The sequence below is a fragment of the Microcebus murinus genome, chromosome 16 (genome assembly GCF_040939455.1).
Source record: "Microcebus murinus isolate Inina chromosome 16, M.murinus_Inina_mat1.0, whole genome shotgun sequence".
Classification (NCBI taxonomy): domain Eukaryota; kingdom Metazoa; phylum Chordata; class Mammalia; order Primates; family Cheirogaleidae; genus Microcebus; species Microcebus murinus.
This window is the reverse complement of record NC_134119.1, coordinates 29,866,373-29,891,098: the sequence shown is the minus strand read 5'-3', so window position 1 is coordinate 29,891,098 and position 24,726 is coordinate 29,866,373. Positions and strand designations below refer to the sequence as shown.

At 40.7% G+C, this 24,726-nt stretch overlaps 1 protein-coding gene across 3 annotated transcripts in view; it reads right to left on the bottom strand.

Annotated features, from left to right (window-relative positions):
* The window catches only part of ASXL1 (ASXL transcriptional regulator 1), a 63,267-nt gene extending 42,548 nt beyond the window's left edge, over positions 1 to 20,719 (bottom strand). Inside the window, exons 1-3 of one of the 3 annotated variants that reach the window (XM_012754777.3) lie at positions 19,338 to 20,719; positions 12,957 to 13,039; positions 10,248 to 10,356 (exon numbers count right to left, since the gene is read on the bottom strand). In XM_012754777.3, coding sequence (XP_012610231.2) covers positions 10,248 to 10,356; positions 12,957 to 13,039; positions 19,338 to 19,394 — 249 coding nt within the window. In that variant the 5' untranslated portion in view covers positions 19,395 to 20,719. Of the gene's footprint in view, positions 1 to 10,247; positions 10,357 to 12,006; positions 12,927 to 12,956; positions 13,040 to 19,337 lie in introns of those variants that run through there. The other 2 variants (XM_076011024.1, XM_076011023.1) reach the window with 2 other exon arrangements.
* Between the last annotated feature and the right edge of the window lie 4,007 nt (positions 20,720 to 24,726).

Sequence of the window (24,726 nt, the reverse complement as noted above, 5' to 3'; positions counted from 1 at the left end):
TAGTCATGGAAAAGATCCTAAAAGCTTTCAGGGAAAGGCAGCGGGAAAAACAGGGAGAGGCATATATGAAAGATCAGGAATCAATGTAGCATTAGATTTCAAAAGCAATGCTGAATGCTACTTTTTTCTTTTGAGAGAAAAAAAAAGCTCATACTTTGGAGGTTTTCAAACACTCCATACCATGAAAGAGCTCTTGCTAATAAACATTCCATACTATACATTTCCATTTCAGACACTAAAAATTACTATCCTGAACCAATTCAACTGTTTGGCATTGTGAATGCTACCATAGCAAGTTAAAACAATCTCCTTCTATGTGTTTTTTTCACTGCATTTATTCAACAAACATTTATTGAGCACCTACTGTAACAGTTGCTAGGGATATAGCCAAGAACAAAATAATACAGATTCTCTGTCCCTAAGGCTTTGTCAAGAGAGACATATCAAACAATCACCCAAAGAATTATAAACCTCTAAATGATAAGAAGTTCAGACGCAACACAAAAATCCAATTTAGAGGTAAGAAAAGGCTCCTCTGAAGAACTGACATAAGTTGTCAGTTCTTGAGACCCACAGCCAGGAAAAAGTAAAGAAAAGAGAGTTCAAAATGGGATATCCTAAAACTAGAAAGAGCTTAAGGAATTCAAAGAACTGAAAGAAGGGCAGTGTGGTCAAGCAAGGTTTGGATTTTTCTATAAATGCCATGGGAAACCATTAACAAGCATCAAACAGAAACATGTCATGATCAAATTATGTTTTGAAAAAATCCCTCTGGTGGCTATGTGGATTATAAAAGAGCAAAGCACTGGATTATAAAGGGGATGAAGTGAAAGCAAGTAGACCCAGCAGTAGCTATTGCAGTATCCCACATACAAGGATAATTTAGACTAGGGTGGAAATGAACACCCCTCCCCCCCAAAAAAAATTGAAGTTTTAAAAGTAGAATTGTTAGGACAGATAGCTTTCCAAGGAAAATATGGAAGAGTCATCTGTATCTCAAAAGAGAAAACTAAAACAAAAGCTGATACTTTGAAGAAGCATCAGACATTTCAAAGCCCATTTAGTATCACTGAATCAAGAGTATCATTCAGAATAGGAGAAAATACACAATTTTGAATTTGAAGTTATTCTTCTAGAACCTTGAGGCATGCTTCTCAAACATCTGAGAACTGACTCATTTAGCTCAAGCTTCAAAGTTCCTAACCTGTCCTCTATGTAATATAAATCACTCAAATAGCCAAAAACATTACTGTGTACCATTTACTTAACTCTCTCAGGTCATTTTCTCATTAGTATAAGAGTTGGAAACATATTTATGCTTCAAAGGGACCAGTATGAGGAGTATGTTTGGAATATAGTTAGCACTCAATTAAACATCCACTGCCATTTATTTTATCTTCCAGATTTAGCTAAGCTAGAAGAAGTAACTTTCTTAGACTAAACAAATTCTTCAACTAACTCTTCCCAAAAGTCTGATCTGAAGGATTAAGAGATCAAGTGCATAGTTTTCATACTGGCTGATACAAAGAAAAGGGTTTCCCCACCCTCCCCCAGTCCCAAGGAAGCCTAGAGTATGTACAATCTCATTTTCCCAAAATCCTGGTGCTTTAAAATCATACTTAATAGAAATAACCATTTTGTTTGAAATATATATATATATCTTTTAATGACCCTGAAATTATCAGCCTGCCCACTCCCCTATGCTATCACAAAACCACTCCGTGGTAGTATGTAGTGTTTTTCTAAACCACTGTTACTTGACCTTTACCATTTTATTCACACAGGGCTCTGAACTTCAGGAGGTAGAAGAACAAAAGGCAGTTCATCTCTCAGATATAAAACCAGACTCTGACCAGGGCTCTGAAAACAATCAAGTTCTCTCTTCTCCCTGAGCTGGCTGGGAATCCTGACAATGGAATACTCCTTCTTTCAAAGACAGACCCAGATGTCCCTTGAGAATTATTCAAATAAAGAACTGTTCACCAACTGAGGAATCAAAGCCTCCATCAAAACCAAAGTACTGCAGCAATTAACCAGAGCAAATGGTCTCTACTAACTGGGCCTTCTGTGTGGACTTCTCCTACACAGTACAGAGTGGGACAGCCTCAACAAACGCATCACAAAACAACAACAACAAAAAAAAAAAAAACAGAAAAGAAAAATATCCATGGCTTACTTACCATCTACACAGAACAGTCTAGATGCTAGAATGTGAGTACCTTTACTAGTTTTCCACCCAGGAAGTTTTCAACCGAAAACCAGGGTCCAGGGAAGATACCTTAGGCTTAGCGTACAGGATAGAGATGGTAGAACCCATGAAAGATGGAGAAACTGGGCCCTCAAGCTTCAACTACAGCAGTTTCACAGTGACCAATCTGTATTTTGCTGTTTCATTTCATGAGATAAAAGGGTTTTACAATTGCAGTTTTTTAAACACCCAAACTATTTTAACTACTCATTGTTAGAGACAAGAAAGTAGAAGTGGAGATATGAAGTAATACATAAGGTACCATGCTATAACCCAGACCTTGACTCCTATTCTGGTGTTCTTGGCACCACCATATATCACTCATTCTGGCACTGAAAAGAAAGCCAACAATTAGAAATGCCAATATAATTAATGGAGAATGCAGAAACTCAAACCAACCAGACATAACAAAAGGGTTCACATCAGGGGGGAGGAGGGCATGGGCAATATACGTAACCTTAACACTTGTATCTCCATAATACTCTAAAATAAAAAAAAATGGGTTCACATCTAAGAATATGAAAAGCTACTTTCACTTAACAATCACAAGCATTTTCATTACAGAGAATAAACTGACATTTTGAGAAATAAAGGAATTTGTAAGATCCTTCAAAAGATGAAGCGGCCAAAGTTCACAAAACCTGAAGAAAACTCTCTATTCTAAATTGGCATCATGACAAGAAATCAAACCCAAAGGTGAGGAATCTTGAGTTTCAGTCCCAGCTCAGCCATATGCCTTTATCGTGCAGCTATACAGTCACAGACAAATCATTTAATCTATGAGAAGCTCGATTTTCTATCAGAAAAATGAAAATGGACTGGATGACTTGAGATCCCCTCCTCCACTAAAATTGTAGGATCCTAAGCATTAAATAAGATCACATATTTGATAGGACTCACACAGACTACAAAAGATACTGTCTACAAATATCCCTACCATTTTAAATGAAAGTGAAACTCTTTTTTTCTTTTTTCAGTCCTAAACAAGAGACATAAAAATTCTTTTCTAACAAGATGACCAAAGTTCAAAACTCCAAAAGGAATAATATGATATCTAAAAAGTACATAAAATATTTAAACTGTTTCTAATGGCTCAGTTTCTTCCTTCAGCAATTAAGAAAAACCAGATTATAGCCATTGTCTATGAAAGAAAAGTTTATTTCTAACATCAGCAGATTCTTTCACAGATTTATGTGAACTGCTCCAAAGAGGGCAAGAAAAATGGAGTTCTTAAAAGTTAACTTGCTGGCCGGGCGCTGTGGCTCACGCCTGTAATCCTAGCTCTTGGGAGGCCGAGGCGGGCGGATTGCTCAAGGTCAGGAGTTCAAAACCAGCCTGAGCAAGAGCGAGACCCCGTCTCTACTATAAATAGAAAGAAATTAATTGGCCAACTGATATATATATAAAAAAAAAATTAGCCGGGCATGGTGGTGCATGCCTGTAGTCCCAGCTACCCGGGAGGCTGAGGCAGAAGGATCACTGGAGCCCAGGAGTTTGAGGTTGCTGTGAGCTAGGCTGACGCCACGGCACTCACTCTAGCCTGGGCAACAAAGCGAGACGCTGTCTCAAAAAAAAAAAAAAAAAAAAAAAAAAAGTTAACTTGCTGAGCAGGAAAAAAAAAAATAACCCAAAATACGCATATTCTATAACAAAAACTGATATGAAAGCAAGGTGAAATACAAGGAGAATTAGCTGGCTTAAGATTTTGGTAATACTATCTTTTACTTTTCATTCAGCCAATATTTATTAACCACTTCGATACAGCGCTCACTGGCCTCGAAACCTCACCCACAGCCAGCACTCACAGTCCACACGATAGTTTGTGCTGTGCATTGACGACGAATCCATTTTGCTCTTGTGTGATGAGGAAAGCTTTAAAGCACTGAAAGCTTGTTTTACTTTACAGGCAGCTTTACTTGTAAATCAGAATAGGTAACATATACATATATGTTTTCATTATGTTATTTTTAAATGTTCACAATTTTATTTTGATAAATGAAAAATTAGAAAAGCCTTATCACGGCTGTTGGCTAAAGTAGCTGTGCACGTTCATCTGTAGCTGTCGACTATAGTCCATGCTCGTACCAAAGTGGTTAAGTACCTATTATGTACCAGATACAGGGATACAGTGAAAACAAAGTCCATGCACTTACATTCTAGTGGGGGAAAGCTAATGATAACCAAGTACCAAACAATCAAGGTAATTTGGGATACTGATAGGAACATGAAACAAACAAAAACCATAATAATATTGCAGAATTGGATTGGTAGTAGGAGAAAGCTTCACTAAAAAGATACTATTGAACCAAGAACCAAATGACAAGAAGCTACTGCAGAATTTTCCAGGCACAGAGACTAGCAAATATAAGGGTCCTAAAGTGTACAAAAGTTTGGGGTGTTTGAGAAACAGACTGAAGGCCAGAGTGGCTGAAGTACAATGAATAAGTGGAAAGTGCTAGGAGAGCAGATCAGAGAGGTAAGCAAGGGCCACGCACAAGAAAGTGATAGTGACATGATCTAATTTGCATTTTTAAAAAAGACAATCTTGCTGGACCAGTGGCTCATGCCTATAATCCTAGCACTCTGGGAGGCCGAGCATGAGGATGCTTGAGCTCAAGAGTTTGAGACCAGCCTAAGAAAGAGCAAACCCATCTCTACTAAAATAGAAAAAATTAGCCTGGCATGGTGGTGTGCACCTGTAGTCCCAGCTACTTCGGAGGCTGAGGCAGGAGGATCGTTTGAGCCCAGGAGATGGAAGTTAGATGCAGTGAGCCACAATGACGCCACTGTACTCTAGCCAGGGTGACAGAATGAGACTCTGTCACTACAAAAAAAAAAAAAAAAAAAGAAAAGAAAAGGAAAAGAAAAAAAAAAGCACTCTTTGCTATGCACCTACTGAAAATCAAAATGGGTTCTGATATTGCCTTTCAAATAAGCTTTATGATTTTATTGTATTTAAATCTAGGCTTACTCCGTTTGTTCTTTTCTTGGTATTTAATGGTAATATAGTTTTATTTTGGTTTGGGTTTTTTTGAGACAGAGTCTCACTCTGTTGCCCAGGCTAGAGTGCCATGGTGTCAGTCTAGCTCACATGGGAGGCTGAGGCAGTAGGCTGAGGCTGAGGCAGTCTAGCTCACATGGGAGGCTGAGACCTCGAATTCCGGGACTCAAGCAATCCTCCCACCTCAGCCTCCCAAAGTACTGCAATTACAAGCATGAGCCACCATGCACAGCCCACAAACTATGAATTTTATTTTTTTTTTAATTTTTTTCCTTTGTTCTCCAGTTAGAAATCAGTGTACAAACTATGGATTTTAAGGGTAGGATATGATACCTCAAGTGTAGTCATCTATTTCTTTTACCAAGATATTTTTTATACTTTTAAAATGGTCTGTACATTAAAGAGGTTCCACTGAGCTTGTTAATTGAAAAAATACCCCAAAGGCTCAACTTTATATCACCACATTTGATACAATAAAGTACAAACAGCCATAAATGACATCTCTATTTGAACATCATACAACAACAAAACTGAATAATGTTGAGATGACTGCAGTTATGCCTGACACTGAGTGCTGAAATGATTATCCACTAACTCAATTTAAACTCAGCAGTGACACAACAGCTTGACACAAAACCATACTATTTCAACATGAAAGTCCCAAAAATGTAGAACACTACAAAGGAGTTCACAGTAGTCTTATGTCAACAGGAAATCCCAAGTGTAAAAAACAATATAAATCCTACCTCTAACCAGGCAATGATCAACAATGACAGATGACTTTTTTTTTTATTGTGAAGGTGCATCCTCATTCTTTTATTTTTTTTCTTTTTTTGAGACAGAGTCTCACTCTGTTGCCCAGGCTAGAGTGCTGTGGCGTCAGCCTAGCTCACAGCAACCTCAAACTCTTGGGCTCAAGCAATCCTACTGCCTCAGCCTCCCAAGTAGCTGGGACTACAGGCATGCACCACCATGCCCAGCTAATTTTTTCTATATATTTTTAGTTGGCTAATTAATTTCTTTTTATTTTCAGTAGAGACAGGGTCTCACTCTTGCTCAGGCTGGTCTCGAACTCCTGATCTTGAGCAATCCCCCCCCAGCCTTGGCCTCCCAGAGTGCTAGGATTATAGGCGTGAGCCACTGCGCCCAGCCCGACAGATGACTTTTAAGAATAGCTTAAGGAAAGCAATTCAAATCAATAATTCGAAGCAGAGATACATACATTTCATCAATCCCATCCATCCAAGGACGAGCTCTGAGTACTGATACAAGCATCTATATGTAAAGTGTCAAACATACAGGTTGAGCATCCCTAATCCCAAAATCCAAAATCATTTTTTTGCTGACACTACACACCATAAATGGAAAATTCTACACTTGACTTCATGTGACAGGTCGCTGTTAAAATACAGTCAAAACTTTGTTTCATGCACAAAATTATTAAAAATATAGTGTATGGGCATTCTCTTCCCGGTTCTTCCCGGAGTCAGGAAAAGCTGGGTTGAGAGGGCGAAAAAAATTAACAACAACAATATATATATATAGTGTATATAAGGTATGTATGAAACAAACTAATTGCATGTTTAGACTTGGGTCCCATCCCCAAGATATTTCATTATATATGCAAAAAAACCCAAATCCATAACACTTCTAATCCCGTGTTTTGGATAAGGGATACCCAATCTGTACTATCACACTAACCAGAACAACTTCTATCAGAGAAGGAACCCTGTGGCATGCCCAGAAAGACTCCAGCTTATCAGTAAATCTTTGGTAATCACAGATAAGGGAAAAAATGCTACTATTTTCAGTAAGTAGCAAACTACCTGGATAAAATATAATTCTGACTTTGATGGCCCACCAAAAGAGATCTGCAAGCAGGGAACAAAAAAACTACAAGCCATTTTGTACATAAGGTTTTCCTTAATACACAAAGGAAAGCTTAGACAAAGAAAATGCCAAAGGATTTCAAAGATGTCACTACTACCTTCTAAAGCAAAAATGAGAAATATAAGTTAAATAATTGGTGTTTTCCTGTCCTTTATTATAGGCAAGATGCTAACCAAACTAGCTCTTGGTAGACCACTATGCAAAACATCCCACCATTTCCATCTTCTACTACTGAACAGCTTTGGTCCACAACTTGGAACAGTAGACATCACCTAGGCAGTACAACATAAAGGACTCTGAAAATAACCAAGATTGCCACATTTTTATTAGTCCTTTAAAATGTACTTAATTCTAAACAACAACTGGCCTGGACAAAAGCAAAGGAACTACATTAAAGGAGATTAAAGAAACATGACAACAAAACGTAATGCAAAATTCTTCATTGGATGCAAGATTTTAAAAAATAAGCCACAAAGAAATTTTAGAACTAAAGAAAAATTTGAACATGTACTATATATTATACACTATTGTACCAATGTTAAGTCTCTTGAGATAATGGTATTGTGGTTATGTAGGAAAATGTCCTTGTTCTTAAAACATACATTGTAAAATATTTAGAGGTAAAGTGCCATGTCCGAACTCAACTGTCTGAAAAAAATGCATAAATATGTACAGAAAAATAAAGCAAATATGAGAAACCTCCAAAACTCAATCCCCAATATGGCAGTATTGAGAGGGAGGCCTTAAGAAGTGATTGAGTCGTGAGGGATCTGCCTTCACGAAAGGATTCCCATTCATGGGCTAATGGATTAATGCATTATCATGGGAGGGGAACTGATGGCTTTATAAGAGGAAGTAGAGACCTAAGTTAGCACATTAGTATGCTCTGCCCCCTCACCATCTGGATGCCCAGAGCTGCCTCAGGACTCTGCAGAAAGTCTCCATCAACCAGGAAGCTGTCTCCAGGTACATCCTCCAACTTTGGACTTCCCAGACTCCATAACTATAAATTCCTTTTCTTTATAAATTACCCACTTTCAGGCATTCTGTTATAAGCAACTGAAAACAGACTAAGACAATATGGTACTCCAATTTATAAATTTATTATTCACTAAATTCATTCATTAAAAATATCATGTTAGTGGTTTTTTTTTTTTTAATAGAGTCAAAGTCTCAATCTGTCACTCAAGCTGGAGTATAGTGGCACTATCATAGATCACTGCATCCTCAAACTCCTGGGCTCAATCAATTTTCTCATCTTAGCCTCTCCAGTAGCTGGGACTGCAAGCACAAGCCACGACGTCTGGCTTAAATATGCGTTTATTGAAGGCAACTTTTTACCTACTACTGTGGATAAGAGTAAGATAGACTGTGCCCTCAAGGAGTTTACAGTCTAACCGGAAGAACCAGATAAGCAAATCATGAACCCAAAATCATGAGCACAATAAATATCACAGAGGTGATGCTTTCCAGATGCACAAGGCCAATGAATAAGATGCTATGAAGAATAAGCAGCATAAAGTCAAAGGCAAATGAGATGATGTGGTAAGCGCATATTCAATCAGTGCATCTCAGACATAGGCTGCAGAATAATATAACACTTCTGAGCCTCCAGCAGGTTCATACAATACTTACTCAATGATATATTAAAATTAAGATGAAGAAATGAAATTCTGTTCAAACATTAACTGTTTGCCAAGAATTCAGCCCAAAGCCAAATTACAAAGACAAAACTCAGTTCCTACCCTCAAGGTACTCATAGAAAAAAGTAATTCTCTTTCCTCTTTAAAACAGAAATATGCCATTAACAGGCATATTTGTTATATATGGCATGTATAACTATATATAATTACATGTAATTATAATATATATGACATATATAAAATAATAGAAAGGTGCCATTGACAGGCAATTAAGGACGAATAATCTAAGAATAACATAAAGACTACCATTTATTAAGGACTGACTCAATGCCAGGGATGCATACACCACCATAAAAAGAGGGGTTAAATCCATCCTAGATTACAAAACTAGGTTTTGAAATCAGGGGCTCTCCCAAGGCTTAATTACAAGAAAAGCATGCAAAACCAAAGGAAAAACAGAAAGTCCAAACTATTAAAAGACTAGGTTTCATAACTTCAGGTTATATAGTTGGTTTTTGTTCAGGTTTTTAATTAAATTTGAATTAATACAATCCATCAAGAAAAAAAATTAAAAGGAAAATGTTTGTATAATGGCTACTACAATTTATAAACACATTATAGAAGAATACAAGGGTCAGCATCAAATTTCCAATTTCCCCAGAGTCATCTTACATCTAAATCAGGGGTCGGCAAAATATAGACTCAAGTCAAATCTAGCCTGCCGCCTGTTTTCATAAATAAAACATACACTTATAAATAAGTTTTTTATTGGGACACAGCCATGCCCATTCATTTGTGTATGGTCTATGGCTACTTTCCTGCTGCAATGGCAGAGCTAGAGTGGTTATGAAACAAACAGTATGGTCCATAAAACCTAAAATATTTATTTTCTGAACTTTTATAGGAAAAGTTTGCAGATCTCTGGTCTAAATGATTGCCATATATATCACAAATGGTAAGAAAATAATTAGTCTGTTAATTTCACCCTTTTAAGCTTTATTATGAACTCTACCTGATTTAGGTTCTCTTCTTTTGTAATTAGCATCAGTAAATGCTAATGAGTTTTTGAATTTCTACAAATATGTTCACATTTCAGTTATTTTCCACAGAGTAGGTCTTACTTTAACTGCCCGGTAATTTATCCTTCACATCATTACATCAAAATCCTAATTAAAGAATATTTGCAATTATCCCCACGCATACTTACCCTTCAATTTTGTACAACCTACAAAGATATAGACCACCAAAGCTGAACAAAGACAAGAACTGCTATGATTAAATAATTCTTAATACCCTATTTTCACACTAGAGCATCTCAAAGTGCCATTTAGAACCAACAGCATCAATGTCACCCAACTGCTTAGCAGAAATGCAAATTCATGGCCCCATTCCAGACCTACCAGGTGACTCTAATGCCCACTAAAACTTTGAGAATCACTACATGAAAACAGTTTATATTACTTACCTTGAGTGTGAAAAGGCTGATTCGGCCAGGCAGTTTATAAAACAACCCCTCTCCTCCTCTTGAATTGGAATGTAGCATGGCATTGAGGCACGCAAGAGGGGATGTCCCACTATAAAACACAAAAGGATGGATGAGGGTCATACAAATCCATATGCATACTTACTCAAAGACCAAATCCCTCTAACTCATTCTCAAATTGAGAAATAGAGCAAGAAATACAGAAGAAAATGTCTCATGACAACAATATTACTATGAAAGTAATAAAAGAATAACCAAATGAAATTCATAAATCACACTTAGAGAGCTCTGGGATAAGAGATGTTATGTGATACCCAAAAGCCATATCTAACACATTTTTAGTGTTTTTTGACAATATGAACGACATCCCCCCCAATATAGAAAAAACACATTAATGATTTTTTTTACATTTTAATAAAATTTTTAAAATTAAATTTTCATATAATTTTACTATTAAAAACAAAATCGAGACCTTCCTAGCCTCTACATTTCAACCTACATATCATGCTCAGAAACTGCCATATGTCATTACCATCACAAAGACCACATAATCAACTGTGCTGGCCGGGCGGCACTATGGCTCAGGCCTGTAATCCTAGCACTCTGGGAGGCCGAGGCGGGCAGATTGCTCGAGGTCAGGAGTTCAAAACCAGCCTGAGCAAGAGCGAGACCCCGTCTCTACTAAAAAAATAGAAAGAAATTAATTGGCCAACTAATATATATAGAAAAAATTAGCCAGGCATGATGGCGCATGCCTGTAGTCCCAGCTACTTGGGAAGCTGAGGCAGGAGGATTGCTTGAGCCCAGGAGATTGAGGTTGCTGTGAGCTAGGCTGACGCCACGGCACTCCACTCTAGGTTGGGCAACAAAGCGAGACTCTGTCTCAAAAAACAAACAAACAAAAAAACCCCACTGTGCTGTCCAAATAAAATAAGCACTCCTTTTTTTGCAGCTAAGTATTTTCTGACAACCACGCAAAAGGAATAATACCTCATTTGCTTTTTTCTCTGTTGTGTGTGGGGGGGATGAGTTTTATTCTATAATACATCTACCCAGAAACAATAATTTAAATCCGAATACAAAATGTAAGTTAAGTAAATTTAGTATCCAGGAATGCTTAAACATTAAACTAAAAAGATGATATGTTAAGCTGTTTCATGGTCCCTATCACAAGAGTAGGGTGCAAAACAGTGACAATTCAGTGAGATAGAGGCTATCTACTGAATCTAAAATAGAAAAGCTGCCAAAAATATAGACAAATGCCTATTATTATTAATTAAGTTTGGCACAAGCACGTTAGTGCTAAGACGCACCTGTGCATCTTCTCTTAAAAACATAAATACCTTAAATAAAGCCTCCCGGCATTTTTCAGAACTAAAGGCCCTAATTTATGCAGTGTTAAAAATAAATTGAGTCTAAAAAAGCCATTAAAAAAAACTATTACTTATTTTGCTTTGGAACACACTGGATGCTAAAAAATTTTCACCAAGAACCAATCTCTAAAAGAAACTTTGTGCAGAATCTGGAGTATCAAGTGGGTGTGCTAGCATCTTTGCTACAAGGGGGAATGGCATGCTGGCAAAGTCCTTCTGTAACTCCTACACACTATACCTCTGTCTACAAATTATAGAGCTGCTCACTAATCACGAGCCACCATGACTGCTTCATAATTCCTATAAGAGCAAAAAGCAGAAGCAAGTTAAAGTTCTTAATTCCATCTGTCCCAAAGGGACTAATTTACCTTCTACACGGATAGTAGTCCAACAGCAGTGCAGACAGCAGCATGATGGGAAATAGGCCATAAAAACAAAAATAAGCACAACTGTAAGACTATACAGTGCATAAGTACAAGTCAAATAAATGTGATCTAAATAATCCTAATCTTCCCTCCCCACAAAATATCAATTTGCGACTATTTAAACTCACAACTGAGTTTAATGAGGACCTTTTGACCCTAAAAGGTCAATTAAAGCACTTAAAGCCTGACCAGCAACAACATATGCTATTTGTTCTGAGTTCCAGGAAAGAAGTGTGTTGTGCTTTCCTCCTTCCTCAATTTAAAAAAAAAAAAAAAAAGTTTGAGTTAAGGGTAAGAAGAAAGATTAAGGACAGTCACTAGTTTCCATCTCTGCCTTCTGTGTTCCTAACTTGTTGCTTCTCTAGGAAAACTACATTAAAAGAAAATCAAGATCATCTCAAAATTCAGTATATTCATATCATAAACAGCTAAAATCAGTAAGAGGGGGAAAAAGCCAGTGGGTTTCATACTGAGACCTCCTCTCTTTAATCCTAAAAGGATTTCAGAGGTACAACATAGAGAAAAGGGTAATTATAGGCACAATAGAGCCTATCAAGGTCTGCCCCTTTTCTACTACTGAAACTTGCAAAACAGTACAAGAGAAAATGTGCCCTGACTCTTTTTACAAAAACAAGCTCTATGACAAGATTTAAGGGAGAGCAAAGATGGGGAAAGCCACTGTACCTCTGATGAAAACAAATCGATGTTCACCCACTCCCACCCTCCACTCAGAGGACATAGAACCTGGGAGAGGTAGACAGTTGGACCTAACCACCAGACACACAAGCACAGATATAGACACAGGTGGACTTACTCATATCACTACACAACTGTGGAAAGACACATGTCCTGTGAAACCCTCGCGTTAAGCAATAAGAGCCTCCAATACAAACCTCATTTCCTTTAGTCCTTCTGCCTCTATGACATGTAGAATCTGTTTTGGTGTCATTGGAGCATCCGAGTAGTTTTCTAATACCTAAAAAAATATAAATGTCCTGATTTTAATTTCCACGTATATCCATTAATCTGTATTATGGGCTACAGTTATGCTATGAGGTACTAGTGACTAGCATTTAGTTTTTCCACAGTTAAAACTACTTCAGAGGCTGGGCGTGGTGGCTCATGTCTGTAATCCTAGCACTCTAGGAGGCCAAGGCAGGTGGATTGCGTGAGCTCAGGAGTTCAAGACCAGCCTAAGCAAGAGCGAGACCCTGCCTCTACTAAAAAAAATACAAACAAATTAGCTGGACAACTAAAAATATATATAGAAAAAAATCAGCCAGGCATAGTGGCGCATGCCTGTAGTCCCAACTACTCAGGAGGCTGAGACAGGAGGATTGCTTGAGTCCAGGAGTTTAAGGTTGCTGTGAGCTAGGCTGACGCCACGGGCACTCTAGCCAGGGCAACAGAGTGAAACTCTGTCTCAAGGAAAAAAACAAACTACTTCAGAAACCAAATTACAAATATATCCAGTTACTGAAAGTTACTGCAATTAGCTGAAATGTTCTAATTCACAATTCTAAGAACACACATCTTGGCACACACGTTATGGTACCTGAGACCTTAGTAACGCTGGTTACTGTTTAACTTGATGCTGTTACTATGGCTAACCTACAGAATATATAGTGCTGCACAATAAATTTAAACAAAGAAATGTGTTCAAATTTCAAATTTTATTTGCTAAGAAAGTATGGTAAGTACTCTTTTTTTTTTTTTGAGATAGAGTCTCACTCTGTTGCCTGGACTAGAGTGCCATGGCGTCAGCCTAGCTCACAACAACCTCAAAGTCCTGGGCTCAAGCGATCCTTCTGCCTCAGCCTCCCGAGTAGCTAGGACTACAGGCATGTACCACCATGCCTGGCTTATTTTTTCTATATACTTTTACTTGGCCAATTAATTTCTTTCTATTTTTAGTAGAGACGGGGTCTCACTCTTGTTCAGGCTGGTTTCAAGCTCCTGACCTCAAGCGATCCTCCTGCCTCAGCCTTCCAGGGTGCTAGGATTACAGGCATGAGCCACTACGCCCGGCCTGTACTCATTTTTAAATGGTGCTTTTTGCCACTCTGTTGTGAAATTCTGGTGATAACTGCCACAGTACATTTTGCCATTTGGCAACACAGTGCTATGATTCTGTGTGACTGGTGCAAGCAAACAATGAGAAGTGGAATGTCCTGTTTATGTTAGCATCACCTATAACTAAGTCATGGCAGTATTTTCTAGTGCACAAGTAGACTCTCTCACTTTAAGAAGTTGAATTGTTTTAGAAATGTGAGTCTAAGGGAATAAAAAGACCGTCATTATCTTTATACTTTCTCTACCTGTGCAACCGAGGTTACTCCAAATCAAACTAACATCTTGCAGTCCATTTAACCACTAACTGTAACAACCAAGTACTGCTATCACAAAATGTAAAGCAAGAAGTCTGATAGGACTGCTGAAGATACTCCCTAGGCTAGAACATAAGCCCTTAGCACTAAAGAAAGTCAAGGTTTGGAGAAGTAGGTGCTAAAATAAAACCCCTATTTCCCATGATCTCATCCTCAGCCTCTCTCCCTTTTCAATTTTTACATTATCTTTGAGTAACACTGTCATCTGTTTCAACAACTACCTAAATTCTGATAACTCCCAAATCTCTACCTTTAGCTCTGACTTCTCTCCAAACCTCAGATTCAAATATTCAGCTCTGTATTGGACACACTAACCCCTTGATGGTCTACTCTAATTTAGCTCCACCCTAATTCATTTAATCAGTAACTCTAAGTCATCGCTTCTCCAGACCCTCTTCTTCCTATATTCCCTGCCTTGGTTAGCAGCCCATCTGGTCACCTAATTCAGAAACACAGGCATCATCCTTTTCTATCATCTGTCCCACAAGCCAAAGTCAGTCTCTTACCTGATTCCAACAAAACTGTCTCTTCATTAATATCCCTCCATCTAGTCCTGCTCTCCTCAAATCCACTCTTAACTGTTGTCATCTTTCATTCAACAAACACATAGAATACCTACTTTGTGCCAGACATGATTTTAGGGATTCACAGGAAACAAAATCAAATCCCTACTCTCACAGAACTTACATACTATAGCCTGGGGGTTTCAGGATGATTCAAGTGCATCACATTTATTGTGCAGTTAAACCTCTCTGCTAATGATAATCTGTATTTCCAGCGGCTCCCCAGTACTAGCATCACTTCAGCTCTACCTCACATCATCAGGCATTGGATTCTCATCATGAACATACAACTTAGAATGATCCATCACATGCTCAGTTCGTTTGTAGTAGGGTTAGCACTCCTATGAGAATCTAATGCCCACCGCTCATCTCATAGGAGGTGGAGCTTATGTTGTGATGTAAGCGATGGGGAGCGGCTGTAAATGGCTGTAAATATGATGAAGCTTCATTCACTCACTTGGGGCCACTCACCTCCTGCTTTGCAGCCCAATTCCTAACAGGCCACAGACTTGTACTGGTCAGTGACCCAGAGGTTGGAGACCACAGGTCTACAGTGCGTGGCACAGAGTAGGTGCTCACTGGCATGGCATACAAGGCCTTCACGATCTGGTCTCTGCGCCTCTACCTATTTCCACACTGACACTCCACAAACTTTATGTTCCAGTTACTACTCATAGTTCTACCTAATTCCCACACTTTGCAAATACATATATACTTTCTCACACACACTCACTCTCTCCCATTAATTCATTTCACCAGCTCCTGCTTATGCCCTCTGTGATGGGCTAACTCCTACTTAACCTTTAAGATTCAGCTCAGAAGGTACATTCCTACATGAAGCCTCCCTGATCTCCACCAAATAGAGTTAAGTGTGTCTTCTTCCTGTCCCCATTGTTTCACAATACATATATTAAAAAAAAAAGTTACCTTCCAAACCAGGACACTTGAAAGTGAAAGGAGGAACTATTCATGATTATGCCTGGACAAAAGGTAGGAACCAGGATATCTGTTTAAGTATTTACACATCTACGGCATTTACACATCTATGGTAACACTTATCGTGCCTGTGGTAAAATTCTGTTCATGTGTCTGGATCTTCTCCATCCCCAGATAAGGGGCAAACCTTAATCCATCTTTGTATTCTACGAACCTAAGTGCTAAGATAGGCAGCATTGACTTGAAGAGACTTACAATAAACCCTGGTACAAGTTACTAATGTTCGCTGCCACATATATCATTTCTTTGATACTAAGTGTGGGCTGAGCTAGTGAATTTTTGTAAGATACTGTTTTTAAAGAAGCATGACTGAAAAATTATCTACCAATTATTTACACAACAGTCAGGAACAGCCTGAAAATTTAAGACAGAGGAAACTAAATCTCTAAAGGGAAGTTACATCAAAAGATACACAATATTCACTTTTATTAAAACTGTATATGCCTCCAGCTTTTAGTATAAGAACAATTCAGCAGTGTTCTATTCCTAGTCTGTCTTTTTGAAAAAAGTATCTCCTACTTCAAAGGGAAAAAAAATGTTTGATGTTAAGAATGGTCAGTCATGAATCAAAGCAAAAGATAAAGCATTCAATGAAGAGTTTCTCAAAGCCAGGGAGAATCCATTTAAGGGTACTCAATTTAAAGGGAAATCCCCTTGGCTACTCTCCCAAACAAATTGTTCATAACAAGCAGAAGGATTTATACACACTCAACCACCTAAAGTCTACTTTTACATCCAGAAAAGACAATATTACAAAATGTTTGAAAAGAAGAGTTATCTATTTCTCAACAACACAATTAACAGCTGCAAAAATCAATCTCCTGGGGTACACTACTCTACTGAAATTCTCCAGAAGTTTTCTCTAGAAAAACAGTTTTTAAAAGGGTTCCCAGTATCACTCTTGTCACCAATCTCAGGGTGGGAGTAATCTGAAGTGCCTCGAAGCAAGTGCATATGATTGCAATTGCAAGCACTCTAAATTCACCTGTCCAAAGAATAGATTACTAAGCGTACAGGTGGTCTAATTAATCGCACTACCATTACAACTCGCTCCTCCTAGTCAAGTTTCTCTGTCTAGTATGAGCTCTCATAAACTCTCCAGCACTCAGTGTTACAATTTTATTTTAAACAGAAAGAGGACTCTTCCCCTTCACCTACCAACCAGTCCCATCCAAAGGGATGGAAAATTCTAAAACAAAAAACACATAAAAGATACACAAAATTACACACCACATTCTCATGAGTCCTCTTTTACATGTAGAACTGCACCACAAAATAATTGCTAATCACGTTACTATTTTTAATGAGGAGCCATAGAAGAAAAAGAAGAGAAATAACTTCCTTTAATAATCTGGCTTGAAGTTTAGCCAATGGTAAAAAGAGAAATAAGCAAGCTCAATATTGGAGTTCAGACCACAGTAAATTCAAGAACCTAAAGAGGCTTAACATAGCAGTAGACCCCCAAACTACTAGTCTTTCAACTAGTAAAAGCTAACAGAGCTTTGAGACAAATACACTTCAGAATTCTGTCAGGACATAAAATAACCAGGATTTAAAGGTACTTTCACCTACCTCTAACAAGTAAAACTCTAGCAAGCAAATTTCCTTTGGGTGCCCAGAGTCATTAACACCTGCATAACAGAAACTCAGAGAATTTCAATGAACACATAAGACTCAACCTCCAGGAGAAAGAGAGTTCATCCTCTTGGCTCTCTCCGACTCCACTTCAGGCCTAAATTTATTTCCAGGTGAAGCAACATCAGAGAAATCCTGAAATTTCCAAGAGATCCTGAAAACTAACCAAAGTTTCCAATTTTGATTGAATAAGAAAAAATACTTAGGGACTGGAAAATCTTCAGATTTCACATGCCAAACCAAAACAAATAAACTGAAGCACAAAACTTCAGCATACAAACTGCAGCTATTTTTGTTCCCTGGGCAACAAATGCCTGGAGAAGAGGATCCGGAACACCAGTAAAAATTCTGTAGCCCAAACAGCTTGGGTTCTTACAAATCAATAATTGGGTTTCAGAGACTCCAAGAAAGAAAAAGGTGTACTAAGGTGTACTCCAGGTTTGTAAAAACCCCCAACACATATTCATCTTTTTTCAAACAACCTCTTTGAGGCAGAAAACTCACTTCGCAATAAAAGGGAAAATTAAAAGGTTGAGCTTCATTCATCTTAAGAGTGAATTATAGCAATTACATATATAACTACAGGGTGTCAAGAGACCCTTATGCTATGTATACCACAACCTCGCTGTATGACAGTTCTGAAGAAGTGACATCTCTGGGAAAAGTATAACCTGTTACTGTTGTCATCAGCAAATTTTTATAAGAACAGGCCTCAAATTGTCTTAGCTATGTGGGTGAAAATCCGAAAGGAAGATATTTCACTTACAAGTCCTCTGATGCTTTGAACAGAAAATTCATACTCTCCCTCACTAGGCAGCTTCAAACACTCAAATTACTCTCTCCTTTGCTAAATCCTCAGTGAACAGTATCTTTGAACAGAGACACTTTGTCTTTGTCCAACATACATTCTTTGCAAAGTGTTTTCAGTTCTCTGCAAAGTGCCTAACTCCAGTCCAGCTTATGAAGTAAAACACCCTAGTCAGCGTTTCTCAAAGTGTGGTCCCTGGGCCACCTGCATTAGAATCACTGGGGAAACTGGTTAAAATGAAGATTCTCAGGCTCTATTCCAGAATCTCAGACTCAGTAGATCTTAAGAAAGACCCTAGGAGGAGCATTTCTAACAACCTCCCAGGTGTCTCCTACAGGACACTAAAGTTTGAAAACCACTGCTAAGGGTTCAAGCTGGGAGTAATCATTTGCTTCCCTCCACACACATGGTTTAGATTGGGAAAGCTCAAAATGTCACTGGCGTCCTTGAAATTGGGGTCGCTTTTACAGCCCCAGAGTCAAACGCACCACCCATTACCCACCAGGAAGCGAAGGAGGAGCTTCCGACCCTTCCCGGAAACCTAACTCCCCCGGGTGAATAAACGAAGCTTCCCCAGACCCCCAGACGCTGCCAAATAGTGGGGGAGGGGAAGCTGGGGCCCCGCCGCCAGAGGGGGAGGAGCCGGCCTGCCAGCTCGCCCCTCCGCAGGAATTTGGCGAGGGGGGGGCGGTGCAGAAAAAGGCGCCACATCCCTCGCCGGCGGGGCACCTCACCCCACCCAACGCCTCGTGGGGTTGTCCCGTTCTTAGAGGAAGGTGGCCCCGCCCCCTCCGGCGGCGGGCAGGGCTTCGCCCCTCCCCCTCCCGGTAGGGGGTGCGCAGTGAGCCCACCCCCCACTGAGCCCCCCTCAGCTGCCCGCCTCACCAGGCGCGCGGCCTCGGCCCACGTGCGCTCCTTCTTCCTCTTCTGTTTGTCCTTCATCCTCCTCCTCCCCGGCGGCGGCTGCGGCTCCACGCGGGACCTCCGGGCGGGGCGGGCTGGGGCGGCGGTGCGGGACTGGGGCGGGGGCGGCGGCGGCGGCGGCGCGCGAGGACTCGGGTGCGGCCGGGGAGAAGGGGCGGGCGCCCGGGGACCGGCTGGCGCGAGACCCGGCGCGAGGGCGACGGTGGGGGAGGGGCGGCGGCGGCTCCACGCGCCCGCGCTGCGTCAGTCGCCCACGGCGGCGGCGGCGGGCGGCGGCAGCCCCGCGATCGCTAAGGAATGCGGCGGCTCCGCATAACCACGGGGTCAGAGGTCACAGCTCCGGCCTCCGCTTTCCCGCTCTGCTGAGGGACCGCGACAGGACTGGCGGTGGGGCGGGAGGGCGAGACGCGGCTTTCCCTTCGGCGCCCGGGTGAGTGCGTGTCTGCCGTGGGTGTGTGTGAGTGTGTGTGAAGAGTGAGGAGGGGGAGTGTGGGTTTTTTTTTTTTTTTGAACAAAAACAAACCGAAAGGGCGACTGGGAATCGTAGTCCCAGCTGCCTATCTGGCCTCCCGCGCTCCGGAAGAATATGGCCGCCTGAAGCGCTTGGACCACACTTCCCGGCGTGCCCCGCGGCCAGCTTTTCCGCCCTCCCTTTCCCGTCCTCCGCCCCGCGCAGCGATCGGTTCAGAAGGGGGACGGATAGTCGTTCGGGGAAGGGACTGGGTGGAGTCTCGCGAGGTGCGGGAACTGGCTGGGGACCTGAAGGATTCTGGGAGGCGATGCTGGGAAGGGGCGGTGGCTGGGCTCCCCGGCCACAGTTAACCCCTTCGGCGCTTCTTACCTTAGCACCCACTGGGCCGTTGAGGGTGGAGATGGAGACTGCCAGCTCCCTCTTTGCGCGTCTGCTTGCTTAAGTAGTTCTTACCTACACTTCTCGTAGGTGACGAGAGGCAGGACTTTCCCTTTTGGTCCGCCCTAGATGACTCACTGCCGCATAATAATGAGACAAAAAGACACTCATACCGATAAAACGGTTATTCCACAACTGACGGACTTAGACGGTTCCTGGTTTCCTCCTCTACTTTCATGCTGCTATGTACTTGCAAAGCCTGCGCCTACAGCCTAGACCGTTCTTACCACTTGGTGAACTTGGTGATATCATGATGGGTATTGTAAAGAACTTGGACTTTGGGGCTGTACTGACCAGAATGCACCATTGTAGTGTGTATCTTTACAGACAGTCCCCTGGAGAGAGCTCAAGCCCTGGACCCAAATAGACCTAAACTGGAATCCTCGCTGAATCACTCCCGGCTGTTGGCTCAGCCTCTCTGAGCCTCAGTTTTCTGGTCTAAGTCAGTATCTCACAGCACTATTGGAATTAAAATTAACATAAAACAGCTGGCAGAAGAGGTGTTTTATGTTTGGAAGATGATGTGAAGGAAGACCTTGACATTATTAGGTCGATAGAATTTGGCTCGTGGCATAGAGCAAATGGTAGCTGTTATTACCAACTGAGAGACAATGAGCAAATGTACTTTGAGGCCTCTTTGAGCCTTAGTTACAGAGAGTTAAATGATGTGATGTTCAGAGCACCCAGCACATAGAAGTTTTTTTGTACCTATTTGTTGAATCAATGTCCAGAAACATTTCTAGAATCAGTCCTGAACGAGATTAATGACCGGCTCTTAAAAACTGTGAAGGCAGGGTCAGTGGCCACATTTGAAAGTTTTCCTGGGTGTGGAAACACACCCTCCACTCCCTGGTGTTAGCACATAGGAGAAAGCCAGTGCTGAGAGACCATTACTGTGCAGCCAGACCCCTAAGGCCAAGGGGTTCAGGCCACACAGAAGACTCTCAAGTTCAGTAAGCAAAACCCTGCAAAGTAAAAAGACTGCAAAGGTGAAATAAGACATGTTTTTAAATCTTCTGTCCTAGCAGTACCCAAAGAAAGAGAAGATAAAACAACCCTACCTCCAAAAATTGTTTGACTTGATTTCTTAGAGGTTTTTTAACTTTTTTTTTTTTTTTTTGAGACAGAGTCTCACTTTGTTGTCCAGGCTAGAGTGAGTGCCGTGGCATCAGCCTAGCTCACAGCAACCTCAATCTCCTGGGCTCAAGCGATCCTACTGCCTCAGCCTCCCGAGTAGCTGGGACTACAGGCATGTGCCACCATGCCCGGCTAATTTTTTTATATATATATATCAGTTGGCCAATTAATTTCTTTCTATTTATAGTAGAGATGGGGTCTTGCTCTTGCTCAGGCTGGTTTTGAACTCCTGACCTCGAGCAATCCGCCCGCCTCAGCCTCCCAGAGAGATAGGATTACAGGTGTGAGCCACCGCGCCCGGCTTAACTTTTTTTTTTTTAATATGTAGCTGACACAGTAAATTTTGACAAGTCATTTGGCTTTCTTCAAATGTTTTTTTGAGTAGCTTCACTCCCCTCTGACCTACAAGGAATACCTAGAAAACATTCATTCTAAAATTTCCATATTATTATACATAGTACAGGCACTGTGGTAGGCAGAATAATGTCCTCCTCCCTCATCCACAACGGTCCATGCCCTAGTCCCTGGAACCTGTGAATATGTTACATTCCATGGCAAAAGGGACTTTGCAAATTGGAAACAAGGACCTTAAAATAAGAAGAGTATCTGGGTGGGCCCAGTGTAATCACATGGACACTTAAAAGCAGAAGAGGAAGGCAGAAGAGATGTTTAGGAGAGAGATGAGGCAGAAGAAGAATTAGATGGCCAAAAGCCACCAAATGTAGGCAGCCTCTAAAAGCAGAGAACAAGCCCTGCTAACAGCCAGCAAGTAAACGAGGACCTCAGTCCTACAACCTCATGAAACTGAATTCTGACAATCTAATCTGAATGAGCTTGGAAACAGATTACCCCCCAGAGTCTCCAGAAAGGAATATAGGCACCTCGATTTCAGCTTTGTTAGACTTGACGCAGAGAACCAACTAAGCTAGAGTCCAGACATCTGGCCCACAGGAAATGTGAGATGTGTTGTTTTAAGCCACTAAATCTGTGGTGATTTCTTATAGCAACAAAAGAAAGCTAATACAGGTACTGTAGAAATGCCCTTATTTCTTTCAGCAAACACTACCTGATTCTCAGTTGAGTCAAACCATGGGGCAATCCAGATGTGAATATTTCAAGGTCTTTGCCCTTGCAGAATCAAACAGAAATTAATGATAACATTATAGTTAAGTGTGAAAGAGAGTATTTTCAGAAGATTGCAGATATGTGTTGGAAAGTTGACTTTAATCATTAAACCTTAAGGAGATGTGATTTTTTAAAATAAGACTCATGAGTTTATTTTCTTGGCGTGTGTTTTTCTGTTTTTATCACAGTGCTTTTTTTAAATTTTTTAATTTTTTTAAATTTTTTCTTTCTTATCTCCATATTGCTTTCCACTATCACAGTGCTTTTATTACAGATTATCTTTGGAAGTCAATACAGGTGCCATGGAGTAATGTAAGATAAACAGGACTGATAGTCAACCCTGCCCGGTTTGAGGATGAGTCACTGTTTTCAAACTGCACAGTTTTAAGCAAAGCACACATTCGGGAATTCCCAAAAGGACATGTATACCACCTGAACCTCACTATGAGGTAATGTACTACCACTGGCTCTGCACTTCAGCAGGCCTGGGTTTGAATCTCTTTGCAGTCTTTTCTCTAGCTCTGTGGCCTTGGGCAAGTTATGAAACCTCTCATTGACTTGGTGCCATCATTTGGACACAAGGTACATAGCAAATTCAAAGGTGGAACTGGGATTAAATGGGATCTTTGTAAATCACCTAGCACACAGTAGACACTCACTAAAGGCCAGCTCCCTTTGCCACTGAGAAGTTTCAGTGTTTAATGTAAAAAGTGCCTCGTTTTTATACTCCAGTGAACCAAGCCTTAGAACAGCGTTTGCACTTCTAATGAATATTCTCTCTCAATAACTCTATCCCCATTTCCAAATGAAGTGGAGGTTCTGAGAGGTCAAATTACCTCACCACACACACATCCCACATGATTAAATGAGATCATATTTGCTACATAAACTTCCAATATAGCAGTTGATCAATAAATGTGTAGCTCTCCTGGTCCTTCCCACATTTATTTCTTTGTTTGACTTTTGGTTTAGTGATTGTGCTCATGCTAGGATCTCTTTGGGTTCATCATCATATCCCTGACATCTGGCACAGTCTTGGCACATGGTAGGCTCCCAGTCTGTTGAATGAATGACCCTATCTCAATAATTTCTTTTTTTTTTTTTTTTTTTTTTGAGACAGAGTCTTGCTTTGTTGCCTAGGCTAGAGTGAGTGCCGTGGCGTCAGCCTAGCTCACAGCAACCTCAAACTCCTGGGCTCAAGCAATCCTTCTGTCTCAGCCTCCCAAGTAGCTAGGACTACAGGCATGAGCCACCATGCCCGGCTAATTTTTTCTATATATATTAGTTGGCCAATTAGTTTCTTTCTATTTATAGTAGAGACGGGGTCTCGCTCTTGCTCAGGCTGGTTTCGAACTCCCGACCTCGAGCGATCCGCCCGCCTCAGCCTCCCAGAGAGCTAGGATTACAGGCGTGAGCCACCGCGCCCGGCTCAATAATTTCTTTATTGAAGAAAATCTCTGAGGACTATTTTCCTATAGAATGAGCCCTAGACAGTACTTGGAACCTGGTCAGGCAGAATCAGGAAAGAATAAGGATTTCACACAAACACATCTATGCAAGGTATAAAGATGCTCAGAAATAGAGACTTCATGACTTCATGATTGTCTATTGTTGTCAGGTCACAGAATCTGGCCATACAATGAGAGGCCCTAACTCACAGCTCACCTGCCATTCATCATTTAAATCCTGCTGTTTCTCACTCTCCCAGGAGGCTGGGAAAAGTGCTTAAACTACCAAAATGAAAATAATGGTAACTGCTGGCTTATAAAACTATGGGTAATTTTGGGTTTATTTTCCTACAAAGTATTACATTTTTTTAATTAAAAAAATTCGTGGCTGGGCACGGTGGCTCATGCCTATAATCCTAGCACTCTGGGAGGCCGAGGTGAGAAGATCATTTGAGCTCAGGAGTTCAAGCTGAGCAAGAGCTCAACCTCGGACCAGCCTGAGCAAGAGCAAGACCCCGTCTCTACTAAAAATAGAAAGAAATTGGCTGGACAACTAAAAATATATAGAAAAAAATTAGCCAGGCATGATGGTGCATGTCTGTAGTCCCAGCTACTTGGGAGACTGAGGCAGGAGGATGGCTTGAGCCCAGGAGTTTGAGGTTGCTGTGAGCTAGGCTAATGCCACAGCATTCTAGCCCGGGCAACAGAGTGAGACTCTGTCTCAAAAAAA